Below are 19,754 nucleotides of genomic sequence, written 5' to 3' on the forward strand. Positions count from 1 at the left end.
TTTTAATTCCACAGTATTTGGGGGTTCGTCTTTTTAAAGTAAACCAGTAAAATGGATTCACTTGGGAAATGTTTCATGTTTGTCCTGCATCTTGCCTTCCAGCTCCCAACACTTAGTTCATGTGTCAGGTTTAGGGATGAATGGAAGGCTGATTTAATAGCAGAGAGATTTATTTTGGCATTTCATTTCCACAGTGCTTTGAAGTACATCTATCCAATACCTAAACCACTTCCTGGAAGTAAAATACTAGAAATCTGAACTTGATCATGCTTTAAGGTACATCCGTACAGGATCAAATATTTTAATCATCAAGATAATTCACTGGAATTTATCTAGCAGCAAAGAAACCCAAGAAAAGTTAGAAACATTAGTGTGGAGGGAAGGAGAGCTTTGACACATTTCTAAATGATTGAATTAAAGGTCCTCAACTCTTTTTTAATCAGTAGGCTTAAACTTTTAGTAGGGTCATTTTAAATCTAAAAGGCAAGTCAGATTTCAAATTCTATACTGCTTTTTTTTTTTTTTAACTGTAAGGTTTGTTTTTTAACCTTGAATTCTTTGTTCAAACAAACATTTCTTATGAAATTTTAATATTAAAAAAAAGATAAATCCTGACAGGATTGCCCTCACACACACACATACATGCACATTCACTTATTTTCCAGATATTCTTACAGGTCTTGGAGACATTTCACTGTGATTGGATTTGTTAGTATAATAAATGAGCACAGAAACTTTCCTACAAGACAAGGAATTAGATCTCTTGATTCTCATTTCAGTAATTCTCTGTGTCTAATACATAGTGCACATTCTACCACCATCTCCTTTCGAAAAAAAAAAAAATTTGAAGACTCCTTAAAAGCTTTGGAAAACTTCTCATTATGCTTAAAATTGGAACTAAATTCTATAGCATGAATCTTCAATTACTTATAGTTCCTAAACACTTAAACTTTCTCTCACCTATGAGACTTTGTGCATAATGATCCCACTACCTGGAATCTATTTCCTCATTCTGTTTGAATACCTAATTTTTTACATTAAGAAACTCACATTCCAACAGGGGAAACAGTCAACTAATACAGAAGTAATTATATTAGAAAGAAGAATATAATAACAAGTATGCAATCAAAGGGTTGCTAGGGAAACTCCAGAAGAGACTGAGATTTGGTTGAAGACAGTAACAACTGAATGGACTTAAAAGGAGAGATATAATTCTTATTGGCAAAGGTATTGAGATGGCAGAAATAGTAGAGGAATCTGGCAAGATGTTGAAAAGCATGGAAGATGTTGCTAGATTTATTCTTTGATTTGGCTAGGATATATGATGCATAAAGAGAAATAATAGAGTATAAGAGTAGGAAGATAAAATAGGATCATTCTCTTGTAACACTGACTGCCATATTTGTAAGTAACCAGGAAGGAGCTTCAAGTAAATATTTACATAGTCAGAGTTACACTTCAATAAGATGAACCTGGCAGCAGTGAGCAGAATGTTTTGGAGTTGACTTCCATGGTAGTATATATGCCCAGGCAGGGCAGGAAGCAATGAGAGAAACAGCCAGACTGGTGATAGAGACTGAAATTAAGGGAATGGAGCTTAATAGCTAGAAAATGGAAAATGATGAGTAACTTAATTGTCCCGAAGTCTTAGAATATGACTGTATTTAAGACCTTTTGGTGCCAGAATGTCTACAGTGTTTGATGTCTCTAAATTGGAATGTGAATGTGAGAACTTAACCAAAAGTAGAAACAGCTATTAAGGAAGTCTAACCTTTTATGGCTCTAAATAATGCACTGCAGATTCCAAATGAGAACTAGGATTTCTTCTCCTGAATATTACAATACTTTATCAGATTTGAGATGGAGATCTTAGCAAATCATAAAGGTTTGATCTAATATTAGAGGAAATGGAGGGCATTTTTTTCTTCGAATGACTAGATATTTATAGAAGTAAAATTTTATTATTTTCTTTTTAGAAAAGCTTTTATTTAAATTCCAGTTAGTTAACATACAGTGTTACATTAGTTTCATGTGTACAATGTAATGATTTAACACTTCCATACAATACCCAGGGTTCCTTACAAGTGCCCTCCTTAATCCCCATCACCTACTTGACCCCCCTGCCCCCCCCCCACTCCCCTCTGGTAATTATCAGTTTGTTCTCTATAGTTAAGAGTCTGTTTCTTGGTTTGATTGTCTCTCTTTTTCTCCCCCTTTTGTTCATTTGTTCTATTTCTTGAATTCTAAATATGAATAAAGTCATATGGTATTAGTCTTTCCCTGACTGACTTATTTTGCTTAGCATTATACTATCTAGCTCATTCATGTTGTTGCAAAAGTACATTTAAACTGTATAAACCCTGAGCACATGTTCAAATGCCTTGCAGCCTACATCAGTATCTAGTATCATTTCTGTTGATGATACTTCAAATATTCCATAATGTAAAGTACATCAAGAGACTTTAATTTTTTTTAATGTTAACGTATTTATTTTGAGAGAAAGAGAGAGCATGCAAGAGCGTGAGCAGGGGAGGAGAAAAGAGTGAGAGGGAGAATCCCAAGCAAGCAGTCTGTTTTGCACTGTCAGTGCAGAGCCTGATGCGGGGCTCCATCACGTGAACTGTGAGATCATGACCTGAGCCCAATCAGGAGTCGGATGCTTAACCAACAGAGCCATCCAGGTGCACTCCTTGAGAGACTTTTGTAAGCAGGTTAAAAAAAATTTTGCATTTAAACAATGTATTTAACATTATTAAAATAATAAGAATTATGGAATTTGTGATCATTTTAAGGTTTGCCCCACAATTGTTTTTTTTTTTTTTTTTTTGCTTTCCCTTCATTGACTCTAAAGTAGGAATAATTGCTGCTTTTATGTGGTGAATTACAATAAAAAAGTTGTTATCTGTCAGGAAATATTTTAACATAGCTAAAAATAATGTACTGCAAAATTAAAAGTTGTCTTCCAAACTGACAAAAAATGTAGGTCATTTTCTTAACCATATGGCAAAAGGGAAATTTGGGGCACGACCTGCAGCTGTGTATCAGTATGAGTATGTGTAATATGGTATGCCATATGTTATTATTCTTTCATAGTAAGGCAGGCAACATGGAAGAGAAATGCACACCAAAAATACTTCTGTAGTAATGGCTACAAGCGGTTATGTTCCCTGCATCCTTCTGCCCCTATCCCTGACCCAGCATCTAGTCCAAAGCCATGCTTGTGATAGGATGCAATAAAAACCTGCACTTTGGTTACCTTTGTCATATGAAAACTAACACTGCACTCTATCTGGAAATTATCCAGATTTTGCTTATCCAGAACAGGATATTATGTAATGAAATAAGAATGGGTAAAGAGAATCATTTAATGATCCTATTTTTTGCCTCTAGCACACTATTGACTTGTCACAGTATTTTAACCGCCACTCTCTTATTTACACACACACACACACACACACACACACACACAAACACACACACACACCCCTTACCTCTGTCACAGTTCTGTTCATCACTGCCATCCACACAGTCATGAATGCCATCACAAAGCCATCTAATTGGAATACAGTGGGCTTTATTTCTGCATCGAAACTGATCTTCCTTACACTCAGTCACACAGTCCATCTGTTCAAATACAAATAGGCACTGCAGTTTTCATTAATGATAATGATATAGTCATAGGAAAAACAAACATGCAGCTGACAATACCGGAGATTTATTACACTGTGGGCTTTCTTTTATTTTGACTTAATGAATATAACCCCTACAAATGACAATAAGATTTAGTATATGAACAGCACGCAGATTCGGGTATTTGCTGCAATTACTATATTCAATGTACTTGTCCTAAGATTTTAGACGGCTAAGAATCAAGATTCTCTCTTTACTCTATTTTTATTACATTTGCTTTCCCGAACCTAATTCATGTAATTCAGAGATTTTAATCAAATGATAGATTTTACCTCATCTGAACCATCAGCACAATCATATTCTCCATTACATTTCAAAGATGCTGAAATACATCCTCGGCTGGCACATATATATTCCCTTGATGAGCACGTAGGAGAATCTGAATATAATTATAAAGTTAAGATTTAAATTCACTAAAATGAATGATTGCTTTGATAGATAAAAACATATATAAGCATATAAAAAATTCATAGACAGTAATGAAAATAGTTTATATTTAAACTGTACTTAATATCTGATATTAAACATTTATTTAAAATGTGTTTCATAATATTATTGCATTTCATAAAATATATCTCAATGATGTAATAGGCTGTTCAGTAAGTTTTTAACTCACTAAAGACAGAAAGGAAGAAAAAAAAACCCTCTATATCCTCCTTCTCTTTAATTTTGAACAGTTAAATGAATTTTTCATAATTTTAAATTAAATTATTTAAAAACAAAGGCTTCAAGTTGTTTTTAAAACTGTAGTGAGACTTAGTGACCCTTGGGAATGTTAATTTGTATATGTATTATATAAAGCTAAAAGTAGAAATCTTGGCATGGTCTCATAGACCCCATGATATCTAGCTGGCTGTGTTGACATAAATGTCATATTTGCATAAGTTCTGAGAAGTATTTTTGTTTTGGGGTCTTAAACATGAATATATGCATAATTAACTGAGTCTATAGAATCTGAAGTATTCTTTTATGACATAGAAAATAAAAATAGCATGTGGATATTTAAACTACTATCAGTACCTAATCTAAGTAATTGACATAGTAATTATGATTGCTGCCTTAGTCTCTGGGTTTGAGTTAGCTAGGCTTGCCTTCAAATCTCTGGTAGCCAAATGTACTTATATAATGGCTTTGCTTACTCCAAGGATGCTCAGAAGCTTTTTCTTAGAGTTTTAATTCCTTTTAATTGGCAGTGTTTGCCTAGAGATCTGTATTCATATGGAGTCTGAAGATAGGTCTATATTCAGTAAGAAAAAAGATCAATTAGCAATATCGACCACGAGCAGCAACATGTGTGTCCTGTATCTGCTACTGTCACCTAAGCTCTCAAAGTAATGCTTTTGTGGTTGTACATAGATCATAGCATGATTTTCTCCCAGTAATTGCTTTTTTGGTAAGATGATGCTATTAAAATACCTAAGTATAAAAAAATTAAGTTTTAATGGCCATATTTCTAAGGCTATATTTAGGGGATAAAAACGCACAATAAATTGGGTGTTTTTTCCCCGTACTCTGGTCTTGCTTCCTAATTTTATTTTTATTTTGGACCAAAATGCAAATAGAAATAATATACTTATGCTTTTTCTCAGCTGGTTTCATGTTGAAACTACTGCATTCTTTTCCATAACCTTAATGTCCATAACTGAAAACCTGACTTTTATTGCACTTACAGTTTCAACATATATCACTTTTCCATCTTGGAGGAACAATTCCAAATGGGGTGGAAAGACGGAGAAACCAGAAAATCAAATTTGGGAGTAATGCTTGGATCCCAAACATAGTAATTATCCTACTAAAACACATTCAAACGCTAAAACACATTCAAAACATATAAAGGGCACACTATTTAATTCACCTATAAGCATACCTAAAATCTTATATCTAAAACATAGTCAGTATGTGTGTGCATTTGCCATTGTTTTCTCCTAATTACTGCTTAAAATGGTTATATACCAAGTCAAAATATCAGCTACATTAACCACCACCTCAATCATTTTACCTGGCTCACAGTTTTTCTCATCTTCTCCATATTTACAGTCTTCATGGCCATCACATTTCCACTTTGCTGATATACACTGACCATTGGAACACTGGAACTGATCTTTGGAACAACTTGTTTCACAATTTCTCTGTCAAAAACCACACAACACAGTTAACATTAAATTTCTACACTGCCACAAATAAGAAGCTCAGATGGTCATTTAAGCCCACGGCTATATAACAAAACTATAACAATTTTCTATTTTCTTTTGTCTCTGTAAGTCTTATGATGACTTACAGAGAAATGAGAAAAGAACATAGATCCTATGGTTCCATCACATCAATTACTCCGAGGAGATCATTTTCCAATAGACAGGAGGTCATGTAATTTTAATAATTATAGGTGACAATAAAGATCGTGGAGGAAATAAAGGGTTAAAAATTATTTCTAACAAGTACATCCAGTTCATTGGGAATGGGGTAGCAGGATGAAAGTGAAACAAAGAATGAAGGCAAATATGTTTTGTGTTGGCAAAAACTTCCTGCAGTGTCCTTCCTTTATCCTTCTTTTCACGCCTCTTCCTCAGTCCTTTCACAAACTAGCTGCTGTTCATAATCTTTCTCTCTTCCAACATTTGTTGCTAAAGAACCGTGACAGGAACTGTCACAATTGTCACGTCTGCTAGTTTGCATATAGATTTTATTTGGAAGTCAAACAAGACAGTAGCTATACCTTTGGGAAACCTTTCGATTCCTTATACGAGATCAATAAAAGGGAGCCAGTAGAAATTAAACTTCCTTGGGTCTGACCAGTCCTGTTGATATGGGATGCTCCAATGAAACGTCTTGCTGGGATGAGGTTTTTCTGTATGTAATTTCTATTCTTGCCAAAAGATACTTGCCTGTTGCTTCGACAAAAGGTGTAACAGTCACAGCTTATGAAACTCTCACTAAGCGAACCATGTGGATCTGCTACTCCCTGCTTCTTCGCAGGGTCATCCCCACGTAAAGAAAGGGAGTTTACATTCTAAGTTCCTGTAATTTTCTCTTTGCCAACGGTACTTTAATTAGACTGCCCACTATATAATTCATTTTCTTCTTACTGCCTTTCTTCTTCCCTTCTTTTCTCAAGTATTGAGGGGTTACCAGGTACCAGAGTTTCTTAAATAAGAATCCAAAGGAAACTAAGATTTATTCCATGTATTTTTTAAACTCATAAACTAACAGGAAATACCATCCCCTAAGCCAACAATTGCAATAAAATGCATCGACTGTCAAAATAAATAAGTGTAATTTTAATCATATGGATTCTCAAGGTTTTTATGAAAGGATTTATAGAGGAAGTTTAAACAGAAATGGAACTATTTAAGAAAAGCCTTTTCCTGGGGCGCCTGGGTGGCGCAGTCGGTTAAGCGTCCGACTTCAGCCAGGTCACGATCTCGCACTCCGTGAGTTCGAGCCCTGCGTCAGGCTCTGGGCTGATGGCTCGGAGCCTGGAGCCTGTTTCCGATTCTGTGTCTCCCTCTCTCTCTGCCCCTCCCCCGTTCATGCTCTGTCTCTCTCTGTCCCAAAAATAAATAAACGTTGAAAAAAAAAAAAAAAAGAAAAAGAAAATCCTTTTCCTGTGTAAGGATAATTAGAAATGCAGTGCATCTGCAGTGTAACTCCTGTAATAGTAAATGCTATAAAAGACGGAGAAACAGTCCATGCACTGGTCATGAGAAAGGGATTTCATATGTTTTGTTCACCACCTTACCACCATGTTCAGTATTATAACTGGGACATAATAAGCATTCAATAAAAACTGCCGATGTAATGAATGAATTAATGAATGGTGTAGCATATGCAGAAAACAAGGAATATAAATTAAAATTTCACATAACTCAGTTCCAGTAGGATAAGGGTCATGTTTGTCTGTATGATAGGCACCGTGTGTGTCTGTGAACCAGATATCTAATACTGCACCATGATTATAGCAACTGCTCAGTATATTTGTAGAAATTAATCAAAGGTTATCTCAGCAATAAAGTAATTTAAGTAAAATAGCTCAATAACCAATGGCACTGGTGTATCTGTATTGGCAGCAATACAGAAAACTTTACTTTTAGATATTTTTTCAATTATCAGGAGATTTCAATCAAGGATAAATTACAGTACAGTTGATGAGTATGTGTGTGTGTGTCTGTATTTGTGGGTTACTTAATTATTATTTTAGACTCAAAAGCTTAAAGAAAGAACAGAATAATGAACCTACATGCCCATCATGCTTGTTTAACAATGACGAACACTTCACTATTCATGTTTCATACATCCTCCATTACACTTATTTATAGTCTGGACTATTTAACATAACAACAATAGTATCGCAACATTCGCAATATCACAAAATTTGCCCAAATCCCTAAAGTTATTAGTCTAAAGTCTAATAACTTAGACTTACTCCAAATTTATTTCCTATCAATACCTAAAATTTTCTAATTTTTAAAATATTGTTTGGTAAAATAAGGATCTAAAAGAAGTCTATAATTTTGAATTTGGTTTGAGTTTCTTTAAATGAATAACTATTTCCCATTCTCCTAGGTGTGTGTGTGTTTGTTTGTTTGTTTGTTTTTCTAATGCTATTTACTACTTGCAGACAGACACTAGGTCATTTATTCTACTGAATGTCCCACATTCCAAATTGGGCTGATTAAATCCTAAGAAGGATACCTTCGGAACATCTAAAGTGACTAATGAGCTTTTTGTTTTTTAAAAGTATTATTATACACACATGTATTTTTATACACTTATTATATTTCAATCCATTAAAGTCATTTTTCTTTCTGATGTCCAAGCTGTCTCTTTCATTAGTAGAAACCCCTTCAATTATCTCCTATGTATTCGGGACACTATACTAATAGTCTTATTTTGGCTTAGCAAGATAGTAGTGACTTATTTTGTCAATTTCCTTCTCAGACCTATAAGTGGACATTTCTCAAAGGAGTTTTGTTTCCTTTAATAGGAAAATGGTATTTAGAGGCCACTGTATGAATGTTAAGGATAGTCTATAATGCTGAGATGTCACTGGTTTTAGAATTTTTAAGTGGCAGAGCTAAGAATTATACATTTTTAGAAAGAGAAAGATAAATCGAAATCTCCTACTGATATTTTTGAATTTAATATTACATAATTTTATTTAAATTTTTTGTTCCTACATTTGTATCTCCTTTCTTTTACTTCAAACTTTTAAGTGCTAATAATATGAAAATAAGCATTTGATCTACACTACTCTCAATATATACGAGTTTCAAATTAGCAAAACCAACATTATTAACAACAAGCATATGAACACAGGTTAAGATTCCTTTGCATTTCTTTTTGTCCTTACAATGCATTATACTGGATGTAGAGTCCAAATACTATATTTTAAAGTCACTTTAAATATTTCTTCTCTGGGAATTAATCACTCAATCTCTGTATGCCACTGATGTGATACACAATTATGCTGATCCAAGTTTTTTATTATTATTATTTATTATTATTATTATTATTATTATTTTGGCCATAATGAACAAGCTAATTATATTATCAGTTAACATCCTTACAAAAACTTATCCTCACAATTTTATTTTTTATTCCTAAATTGAGAGTACCCTGTACGTAATTTGGTTTTCTAGCCATTTGTTTGTTCCTTTGTTTGTTAGTCAATTCAACCTGTAATTCTCACCTTTAGAAAGAAAAGAGGAATCAACTGCCTATAGTGTTAGACACTTCATTACTTATAAAGACCACCTTTAAGAAAGTTATTTTGGTTCCCTAGGGGCATTACCATGAAAATGTCTGTAATGGAGGTCTATCCAGCCATCAAAGAACTACATCCATAAACGTAGGGAATGAGATAAATGGTGTTAATAAGGACATTTACTTTCACTTGAATAAGATTTTGGAAAATAAGTGTTTGATTCTGCATATATACCTTGGATGTCTAGTGAATAACATGGAAGATGCAATTATAAGCCTTAAACAGTATATCTCCACCTCTTAATGTTTCACAGATTACACAGGGGTGGTGAAACAGGTTTTAAAGAAAAAAAAAAAAAACTATTACATGGTATGGATGAGTTTATGTGAAAAGTATTTGTCTGACTGGGAAACATTTAGTATAATTTTTGAATAAATTGATACTAAGTAAAAATGTAGTTGGGCAGTAAGAATGTAGCTCTCCTATGAATTAAAAAAAAACTGAAAAAAGAATTTTGTTTGGACTTGTTTGTGACTAGCCCCATGCTATGTTTCAACTTCTCCTAAGAGACCTTTGCAACCTCAAGGTTTAGGTTTTCTGGCCTTTGGGTGAGAAGTTAAATACATTTGTTTCCAAAATCTAGGCTCCTGAATGTGACTGGGGACTTTTCCAAGATAGTGTGAAAATGGAGAATTGTCAAATCTTAATATGAATACCCGCAGACTGGGAAAGAACTAGTTTGTAGTCTGTATGGGTTCTGTAAATAGTAGAGACCTACAGTGTCTCCCAAAGATGTAGGAAATTGGTGGATGACTAATGATGTTTGACCTGAAACACAGAAACCTCTACAGCAGCAGAGACTCTCTCTAGGCAAACCTATAGTTATTGGAAGGACCTTCATGAGGGGTAGGTGCTTATGTGTGTCAACCAGAGGAGCAGAGCTCTAGGGAGTCATTGTACCCTGGAAGGAGGCATGCTGGTCACTGAGGACAAGAAAACTAATTTTTCCTTTATTTATGACTAGGCTTGGTGTCACCAGTGTTGTGTTCCTGATATTAAGATGGAAAATCATTAACAGAAAACCATGAAGTGACTCTTGCTGGACTTTTCTGTGATACTAGAGAGTAAAGGATTAGAGTTCGTTTTAGATTTGATTGAAAAAAATATATATATAATCATGTGTCATGTATTACTTTTAAAGCTCCATGGAGTAATTAACAGCTGAAACACAAATACATAGATGCATAAATAATGAATTGTGTGAAGTATGACAAGTGTTAACACAATCTTAAGTTTACAGAATTATCCAGAGATATTTTACACTTTTTTCACTTAAGCTGTGTGTACACAGACCTTATTATAAATGGATTGTGATTCATCATCTAAGGAAAGCTGAACCTGTGGTTTCATGAAAATTGATGACCCACATTGGAATCTATAAGACTGTATCTATTGAAGAAAGAGACTGGGGAGAAGAGACTGTTTAAAATGCATAAAAATATTAGTCCTGACTATAAATACTGCAGCAAATTTATGAACAAATTCACAGATGGCAAGGGCATCAGCTATAGGGAATAGGGTTTCCAAACATCCTATTCCCAACCCAGCTATTCACCACTTGAGGTAAAACAGACTATAAAGTTAACTGTCAATAGTAGCACAAGAACTATTCCCCATGCTGTGTGTGTGCGGCACAGAGCTTAGATATAATACTACTTACCTCACTGTGTCAGGAGTAAAAGAGTATTTTAGAGATGTGCATGACAGACTCACTGGATTGAATAATAATAATTATAAATGTGACTCTAAAAAACTTTCTTTTTTGTTTGGTTTTACAAAGTTGCCTACCTCATCGGAGCCATCTGCACAGTCAAAATCTCCATCACACCAGAACCTCGAAGAAACACAGTCCCCATTGGCACAGAGAAAATCTTTCAATGTGCAGGTCTGAGGCTCTGGAGACAGAAAAATAGCACAGGCTTATTCGATTATATGCAACTACATTCTAAATTTATATGACATATAGCATGAGGTAGCATTAAGAAAAAGGAGGTTAGCCAAGCAATTGTATAGGAAGCCAATAAATAGTTTCGAAAAAGTGTTTCATGAAGCATCTATGGTACACAGTATGATGATTTTTCAAATTTATTTTAAAATCATGAATAGAAAGTGGCATTACAGAAACAAATTGATAAAAAGACAAAAGATAGCTTACTGTTTAGTAAAAATACAACATCAAAGTAAAATAAGACATAAGAATCTACATATTACATAATAACAAATCTTTTCCAGTTGTTGGAACTCTAAGTCATTTTATGTTTTTACTTTAAGACATTTTGTGACTCTGTACCTATGGGGCTATTTATTAATTGAGTAGTAAGTCTAGGTTTTGACTCTTGACTTTTATATTGTATTCTAACAAATTTCTAATTCTTCAATTTTGTCCCCAGAGAGTCTAGAGTTCATAAAACAAGAAGAATACATGGGAATATTGTTGGACATGACTGGGTGGGTAAGAGTTGAAAGGACACAAGGAACTCCACCTTTTTTTTTTTTTTTTTTTCAACGTTTATTTATTTTTTTTGGGACAGAGAGAGACAGAGCATGAACGGGGGAGGGGCAGAGAGAGAGGGAGACACAGAATCGGAAACAGGCTCCAGGCTCTGAGCCATCAGCCCAGAGCCCGACGCGGGGCTCGAACTCACGGACTGCGAGATCGTGACCTGGCTGAAATCAGACGCTTAACCGACTGCGCCACCCAGGCGCCCCAGAACTCCACTTTTTTAAAAACTGCCTTTTGGGGCACCTGGGTGACTCAGTCAGCTACGTGCCCAACTTTGGCTCAGGTCATGATCTCATGGTTCGTGAGTTCAAGCTCCACATTGGGCTTGCTGCTGTCAGCACAGAGCCTACATTGGATCCTCGGTCCCCCTCCCCCTCTGCCTCTCTCTCTCTCTCAAAAATAAACATTAAAAAATAACTGAAAACTGCCTTTTTGTTTATGCAAATGTTTGCTTATGTCCTGCAGCATTTATCTGCCATTTTAAGTAATTTGCCAGTTATTGATTTAATTATGCTTCACCATAGTCCACATAGGATATAAGCCAAATAGTATGACTTACTGCTTGGCTTAACTCCTATATAGAATATGTTTCATCTGCACAATGACGTAGGATTCCAGGAATTGATATGACTGCTACAGATCATCTCTTGTTTACTTTGTGTTCTTTAAATAGAACTGGTATCTGGCATGATGAAAGACTCCTTTTTGTCTTCTCTACTCATTAACTGTATTTACAGCTGCCTCATACGCAATAATAGGAGAAAGGAAGGAAGGAGGAAGGAAGAATAACAGAAACTTAAGGAATATCCGTATGAAGCCTATCTTCTGCATAAATATTGTGAACAATTTGGCCCACATTTGATTACTGCTATACACAATCACTCAGTTTCTAGCTAAAGGGTAATATCAAGAATGCTTGGGGGCGCCTGGGTGGCGCAGTCGGTTAAGCGTCCGACTTCAGCCAGGTCACGATCTCGCGGTCCGTGAGTTCGAGCCCCGCGTCAGGCTCTGCGCTGATGGCTCAGAGCCTGGATCCTGTTTCCGATTCTGTGTCTCCCTCTCTCTCTGCCCCTCCCCCGTTCATGCTCTGTCTCTCTCTGTCCCAAAAATAAATAAACGTTAAAAAAAAAAAAAAATTAAAAAAAAAAAAAGAATGCTTGGCGTCATGAAGGCTCTTATATTTCTATGTAGAGATCCCTCCTGAGACCACTGGGAGAACTATGGAAAGTGTAAATATGTATCAGCATTTTGTTCTGCTCTGAGACTTTATATACTAAAATGTGAACTTCAGGCTATGGATAAGACAAAATACTATTCAGTGGAATGAGAAAAAGCCATGTAACAGAAGGATCCCTTCATTTCTCAACACCCCATTGTTTAGTGAGGATGACAATAGCACTTTCTCTTTTCATCTTTGCATTATATTTACATATATTATCCCTTAATCTTAAAAACAACTGTATTAATATTACTATATATAACAATAATAATTATTACCAGCTACTGGTTGCTTATTTGTTGTTAGGCACTAAATGAAATTAATGCTAAGTACTTGAATTAACTCAACGATTAATTCTAACAACTGTGTAAGGCAGGTGCTACTATAGGACCCTTTTGCCAATGAGTAAGTTGAGGCACTGAGAGGATAAGGAACTGTCTCCAAATCACCCTGTAGGAAGAAGAGCCAGTACTGAACTTGAACCTAGATGATGTAATACCACGGCCTGTACTATTTAATACTAGGCCATATCATTGTCTCCCTTACTACCGAAGAAATAACAAGTCATCACATATTACAGAGATGAACAATAAAGGCCTGGGAAGTCAAGTTACTTGTCCAAGGCACATGGCTAACAATGTATACTTCACTTAGAAATAAAAGAGAACTCTTTTTCTCTTATCATTCTTCCATACTGAAGCCATTTCACCCTCCTGTTTACACACGAGCAGTTTTCTTCTTAGGGAAAAGAAATTGTAGTGAAATTAATAAGTTAATTAATCAGTGCTCAATTTATTTAATAATGGAAAATAACAATCAAAATGATTTTCATTAAAAATCGGAGAGCATTTTTTAAACACACACGTAGATGTTTAAAAGAAACAGCAGTAGAAACTTTGAATTTATGTATTTGGAGGTGTCTGAACAGAATATATTTATCCTTTAATATTCTAACTTGACTTTATGCTAATTAAACACAAGTGTGTTCATCATGTGCTAAACAGAAATGACATCACAGACTTTGACACACTTTTCTATAGGCAGGGTTGGATGTTGCTGATCTAAGGTGATAACAAGTTATAAAGTTATAAAGTACTTCAAAGCATTCACCCAGTAATTCCACACAACACTTGTTCTATAGAGACTTTGCTAACATTGCTAATTATTCTGTTTTAATAGGGGAGGAGAGGAACTGAGTGATTTTTTTGGAAAAAAATTTTTTTCAGTGCATATGAAAATATGTATGTTTCTAGCATGAAATGCCAGCAAAACCACTTCTGAATAATAATCATGAATTATTTATACATATACAAATGTCATCAAGAATGGGATAGCAAGTCTGTTTTTAACTCTCATCTGTATGCCTCAGAATCTTTTGCCACTGGATGTCTCAAAATGAAACTTTCTCTTGAGAAAACCGTAAGTAAGTTATGAGACAAGGTCCTGAGGGATTGCATTCTCTTGCTGTTTCTTAACTTTGATCTTTTCTGGATAAAGTAAAAGACCAATGTTTAGATGTTGGCATGATAGCTTTTTTGTTAAAAAGAAGAGCAAAATGATCATACCTGGAAGATAACCCATTTGGAAAGAAAATTTGAATTTGAAATTTCCTCCAGTATTTCCAAAATGTTTTTCTCACATTAACTTTTTCTGATATTGCCTATGTCTCCAGATCTAAACTAGATAGGGAACCCCACGCATGAAAAATTAACCAGGTTTTCCATAAGTCTCATTTAAACATGCCAAATCAACAACAAAGAAGCCTTCACAGGATATTTTGGAAGGCTGATCTGGATTCTATAATGAAAATAAAAAATAGGGGCATTATATAGATAAGTCATTTCCTTCGATACTAAAGGAAGAAAAGCATACAGCTTCAAAACTCAAAAGAACTTTGGAAGCTATCTTGCACAAAATGGAAAAAAAAAACCTAAGTTTAGAAAATAAAAGTGAGTTTCAAAGCTACAGAGTTAGTGGCAGAGCAGAAAGGCTTCCAGACTCCGATTTCTCTGCTGAGTATATTATCATAAACCCTTGGTGATAAGTTCAAAAGTTATATAAATGTGGGTGTAAGCATCTGAGGAGAATTTTTAGAATACAATTAGTATAACTGACATGCTATACAAATAATCTTCTGATATAAATTCAGTGTGAAAGTACTAGAAATTCAAATAAGGCAGACACAGCTTGTCTCTCTACGAAAACTGTAATCTGGCTGATCAAGTTATTTAGTGCTTTTATATCTATTCGATTGTTAGCTACTTCTTAATAATGAAAAGATATGAAATAACTTATTTTGCACATCAGTTACTTAGCAGGTGTACATGCCGCATACATTACATTTATTGCTGATAAGATAGCATAGGTGCTGAGACATGTCAGATATTTTCAAACCTTTGATACAGATGACAAAGTAACTCCAGTGACAATAAAATTTTCTTGTTTCTAAGAGCATAAATCATTGTTGGAGCAAAGTGTCCCTGCTGAACACTTTACAAGGGAAATGATCAGCAGATGATGAAGAAAATGACAATGGACTAATTATGCTATATAAATATAAAAAAGGAGAAAGCATATTAGATTGAAAACATAGCTGGTAGTTAATTGCTTCACTATGATGTAAACTCTTCCCATATCTATGCCTGGAGTGTTTACCACACAATTTAAAAAGTAAACTCATTATATCAGATTCATAAACACAAAAATCCAAAAGCGATTTTAAAAATACACTGCTAATATTATAAATGTGTCAGGCCCTGTGCTAAACCCTGAAAATTGCTCTACTCCCTACCCTGTCTGCAGACATTTAAATAGGAACTCAGATAAATGTGATAAGGGAATGAGTGGATCAATGGAATGCACTTGAGTGTTGGTTGATAGAATGTGGTCACATAAAAAAAAAATGCTACTGTTGTTTTTAACACTAAGGCTAATTTACTATCTCTGCTATATTTCACTACTTAATAATTGCTAACAATAATTGCTCAAATATGAATCAAAATGCATACAATTGACTAATGATATTTAGACAATATGGTAACATTATACTGTTATCTTTTGGGGTATACTGTTATCATTTATATATATTTAAATTAAATATATATGTGTTGGGGGCGCCTGGGTGGCTCAGTTGGTTAAATGTTTGACTTTGGCTCAGGTCACGATCTCACCATTTGTGAATTCGAGCCCCACGTCAGGCTCTGTGCAGACAGCTCAGAGCCTGGAGCTGGTTTCAGATTCTGTGTCTCCCTCTCTCTCTCTCTGTCCCTCCTCTGCTTGCATTCTCTCTCTCTCTCTCTCTCAAAAATAAATAAACATAAAGATATTCATATACATATATATACATACATATATGATGTGATATATATATAGTCCTGATTATAATATATAAATAATAATTTATGTGCATATAAAGTTTTATTGTAATTATATACTTCTAAAATTATAATAATTAAATAAAATTATAAAACTTTCAATAGATAGTTAAAAAAATGGGAAATGTCTCGATAACATTTTACACAGGAGCAGTAATTGTTCTACTGCTGACCTATATATGACCAACCTCTTGGTGCTTTATGTAGTTATGTTGTATTCTTTTCTCTCTTTTCATAGGCTCCACTTCTGCCCATGTAGAACTGTTGACATTTTCAATGTTTAAACTTTCTCATTTCTTCAGGTCTATTCGGATGGTACTGTCAAACACCACTCAATTATCTTGATCCCTTGAGCCTTCCTCTCACACATTCTTACACGTTTAATATGTTATCAGCTCTGATAGTGGTTCTGTGTATCCCCTCTATCCTTCCATGTCACAACTATAATATGCTTCATTCTTGTTCAGTTTCCTCTCGCCTCTGCAAATTCATCAAAATTGTTATCTTAGGCCACATGCCCAGAGTGAATGGGGACTAAAAGTGGACCACACATAATGGGGTATTTTATACTGCAATGCTTGATATTGCAGGCACTCTCTTGCTTTTCCTAAGGGTTCTGTGGCGATGGCTACAGTGATTCCTCACTGTTTGCCCAGAGACAAGTGAGAAGCTGTGTTCTTTCTCCTTGAGTTCTTGCAAAATCATACCCAACCACTTTGGAAACCCCAGCAGACTCAGAAACAGGTTATCTCCACCCTTCATTATTCCTCCCATTCTTCTCCAGTTATAGCAGTAGTTTAACTTCTATATAATTTCAACCACTCCTTGAATAAAGGGTTTTCAAAGATGTAAGTTTCTAATGTGGCCTTCTCACTTACCCTCTCTTTCAGTCATTGTGCTATTCTTCTCAGGTATTTTATTGACAATTAACACTAAATGTATCCCAAACTAAGCTAAGTAGTTATATGTATATTTAAGCTCTAGAATGGAAGTGAATTAAATAGAGAGTGTATATGTAATTGCTTCTTTTTTGCATTTACTCTTCTATTCCTGCCATTCTTACCTCATTAGATTTTTATTTTAATCACTGGAAAGAATCTGAAAATCTGCTATATAAAGTTTTTTCAGAGTTACTGATTAAAAGAATCTAGAACACTCTAAGTAAGATCAGTTGAGAGACACATATATGATGGAGTAGTAAAAATTCCCATAATCAGAGTATTCCATAATCATAACGATCCAGAGATTTCACAGTTAATGGACCTGATCCTCAAACACGAGTCAGATTAAAGTTCAAAAGTTATTTTTAAAAAGTTGATATTTTGCAAACTGAATATCCAAGTGGTTTATGAAGGCTATGACTCTACTAATTATATATTTTTATATAACCTCTTCCTATGCTTTAATGTAACAGTTTCTATTTCATCTCCTGTATCTTGGGAAATGATTGTTCTTAGTCTAATGTATAAGATTAAACACTATTGGGGGCACCAGGGTGGCTCACTCGGTTAAGCATCCAACTCTTGGTTTCAGCTCAGGTCATGATCTCACAGTTCATGGGATCGAGTCCCTCATTGAGCTCTACACTGACTGCGTAAAGCATGCTTGGGATTTTCTCTCTCTCCCTCTCTCTGCCTCTGCCTCTTCCCTCTCTATATCCCTCCCCCCCCACACATTCCCTAGATAAATAAATAAATAAATAAATAAGAGTAGACACTTGTTTTCACCAAATCCTTTTTGGAAGTAGCAGAATATTTAATAAATGGAATTTGATTATTATCTTATTTTAAGCATGATTATATTGCTTTTTTTTGTTTAAATGCTGGTAAGAAATATATTCAGAAATTAATGTTAGAATATAAACATGCTGTCACAATTTTACATACTGCCACACTTTTTAGAAAATAAAATTGTTGGACAATTATTGTCTTTTAAATTTATTACATAAAAATGCAGGAGGCAGATGATGATAATAGTGTTATTCCATTTTCAGAGAAAAGCATCCTGAATACATATGGTGTTCTCTACTCCAGAGAGAATAAATGATATTTTGCTAAAAAGATGCTCTTGGGTAAATTTGTAGTGTAAAAGGATTTGAGACTGAAATGAAATGAATACCATCCGTTAAAGAATGATATGTTTTGTACTGTCTCCAAATCATTCAGCTCTTTGTATGAACTTGCATCAAGGGCTTACTGTGTTGCATACTAATGGGTTGCACTAAACCTCATGACACTTTCATACCAATTCTGATAACTACAAGAAAATAACTTCCAGTATGAACATTTCAATAATTCCACCATTTGAGATTCAGGTCAATTTAGTCCGAATATTCTTGTCCAAATGTGAATATATTTATAAAAATGTGAGCTGCGGGACAGATAGGTTCAAATTCATACCTTAACTGAACTAAACATTGCTCTCCTGCTTATTGAATACGCTTCATGCTCACAGTGTTCTCAAGCAACAGCTACTTACTACAGTTTTCTTCATCTGAATTATCACTGCAGTCATTTTGGCTATCACACCGCCAGTGATCTGGAATACAGTTGTTGTTTTTACACTGGAATTCATGAGGTCCACAAGTCTTTTTGTCTGTAATAGAAAGAATCAGAGTTTGCATCACTGACTTCCATGAAGATATCCCTCACAATATCCTTACTGCCATGCCAAATTCAGGGCATATGACATTTCCTCAGACCTTAATTCAGTTACTAACTGAGAAGCATCTCTAGGAAAAACTGAAGTTAAGTGCTAAATAAAATTCATCCTATTGTCTTGTTTTATGTTATCAGTCATGCTTTCATCACTAGCCAATTATAAAGCAATTGATTGGCCCACCCAAAGTCAACACAAATCAATCAAAAAAATCAAAACTATTAAGAACTACCATTCTCTTTAGGATACTCCCTCCCTAAGCCACCTTCTATTTCTTGCATAAGACAGCAAAAATAAATGGTTATTAGTCAGACTCTGAGGTTGTCATCTTGTCTTCCTCCCTAAGAATTTCTTACTCATAATCAACCTATCAACTGATCTAAACTCATAGATTATAATAGAACCTGTAGTGTACAGACCTTGAAAATTAATGAGGTATCATGTCATTTGATTTCTAAACAATCCCACTGAGTACAAGGCCAGGTATTAACTAGCCTTTCACTTTACAAATGACAAAACAGAGACTTAGAGTCTAGAAGCCTGATGAAG

At 34.7% G+C, this 19,754-nt stretch overlaps 1 protein-coding gene across 4 annotated transcripts in view; it reads right to left on the reverse strand.

Moving 5' to 3' along the window:
- Positions 1-19,754, reverse strand: part of LRP1B (LDL receptor related protein 1B) — a 1,907,075-nt gene that overhangs the window by 144,808 nt on the left and 1,742,513 nt on the right. For all 4 annotated transcript variants that reach the window (XM_086718488.1, XM_025932005.2, XM_086718489.1 and 1 more), the window contains exons 67-71: positions 19,026-19,142; positions 11,240-11,346; positions 5,690-5,819; positions 3,963-4,069; positions 3,492-3,624 (exon numbers count right to left, since the gene is read on the reverse strand). In XM_086718488.1, the coding sequence (XP_086574614.1) occupies positions 3,492-3,624; positions 3,963-4,069; positions 5,690-5,819; positions 11,240-11,346; positions 19,026-19,142 (594 nt within the window). The remainder of the gene's footprint in view (positions 1-3,491; positions 3,625-3,962; positions 4,070-5,689; positions 5,820-11,239; positions 11,347-19,025; positions 19,143-19,754) is intronic.

The sequence above is a fragment of the Puma concolor genome, chromosome C1, assembly GCF_028749965.1.
Source record: "Puma concolor isolate L17-30 chromosome C1, mPumCon1.1.hap2, whole genome shotgun sequence".
NCBI lineage: Eukaryota > Metazoa > Chordata > Mammalia > Carnivora > Felidae > Puma > Puma concolor.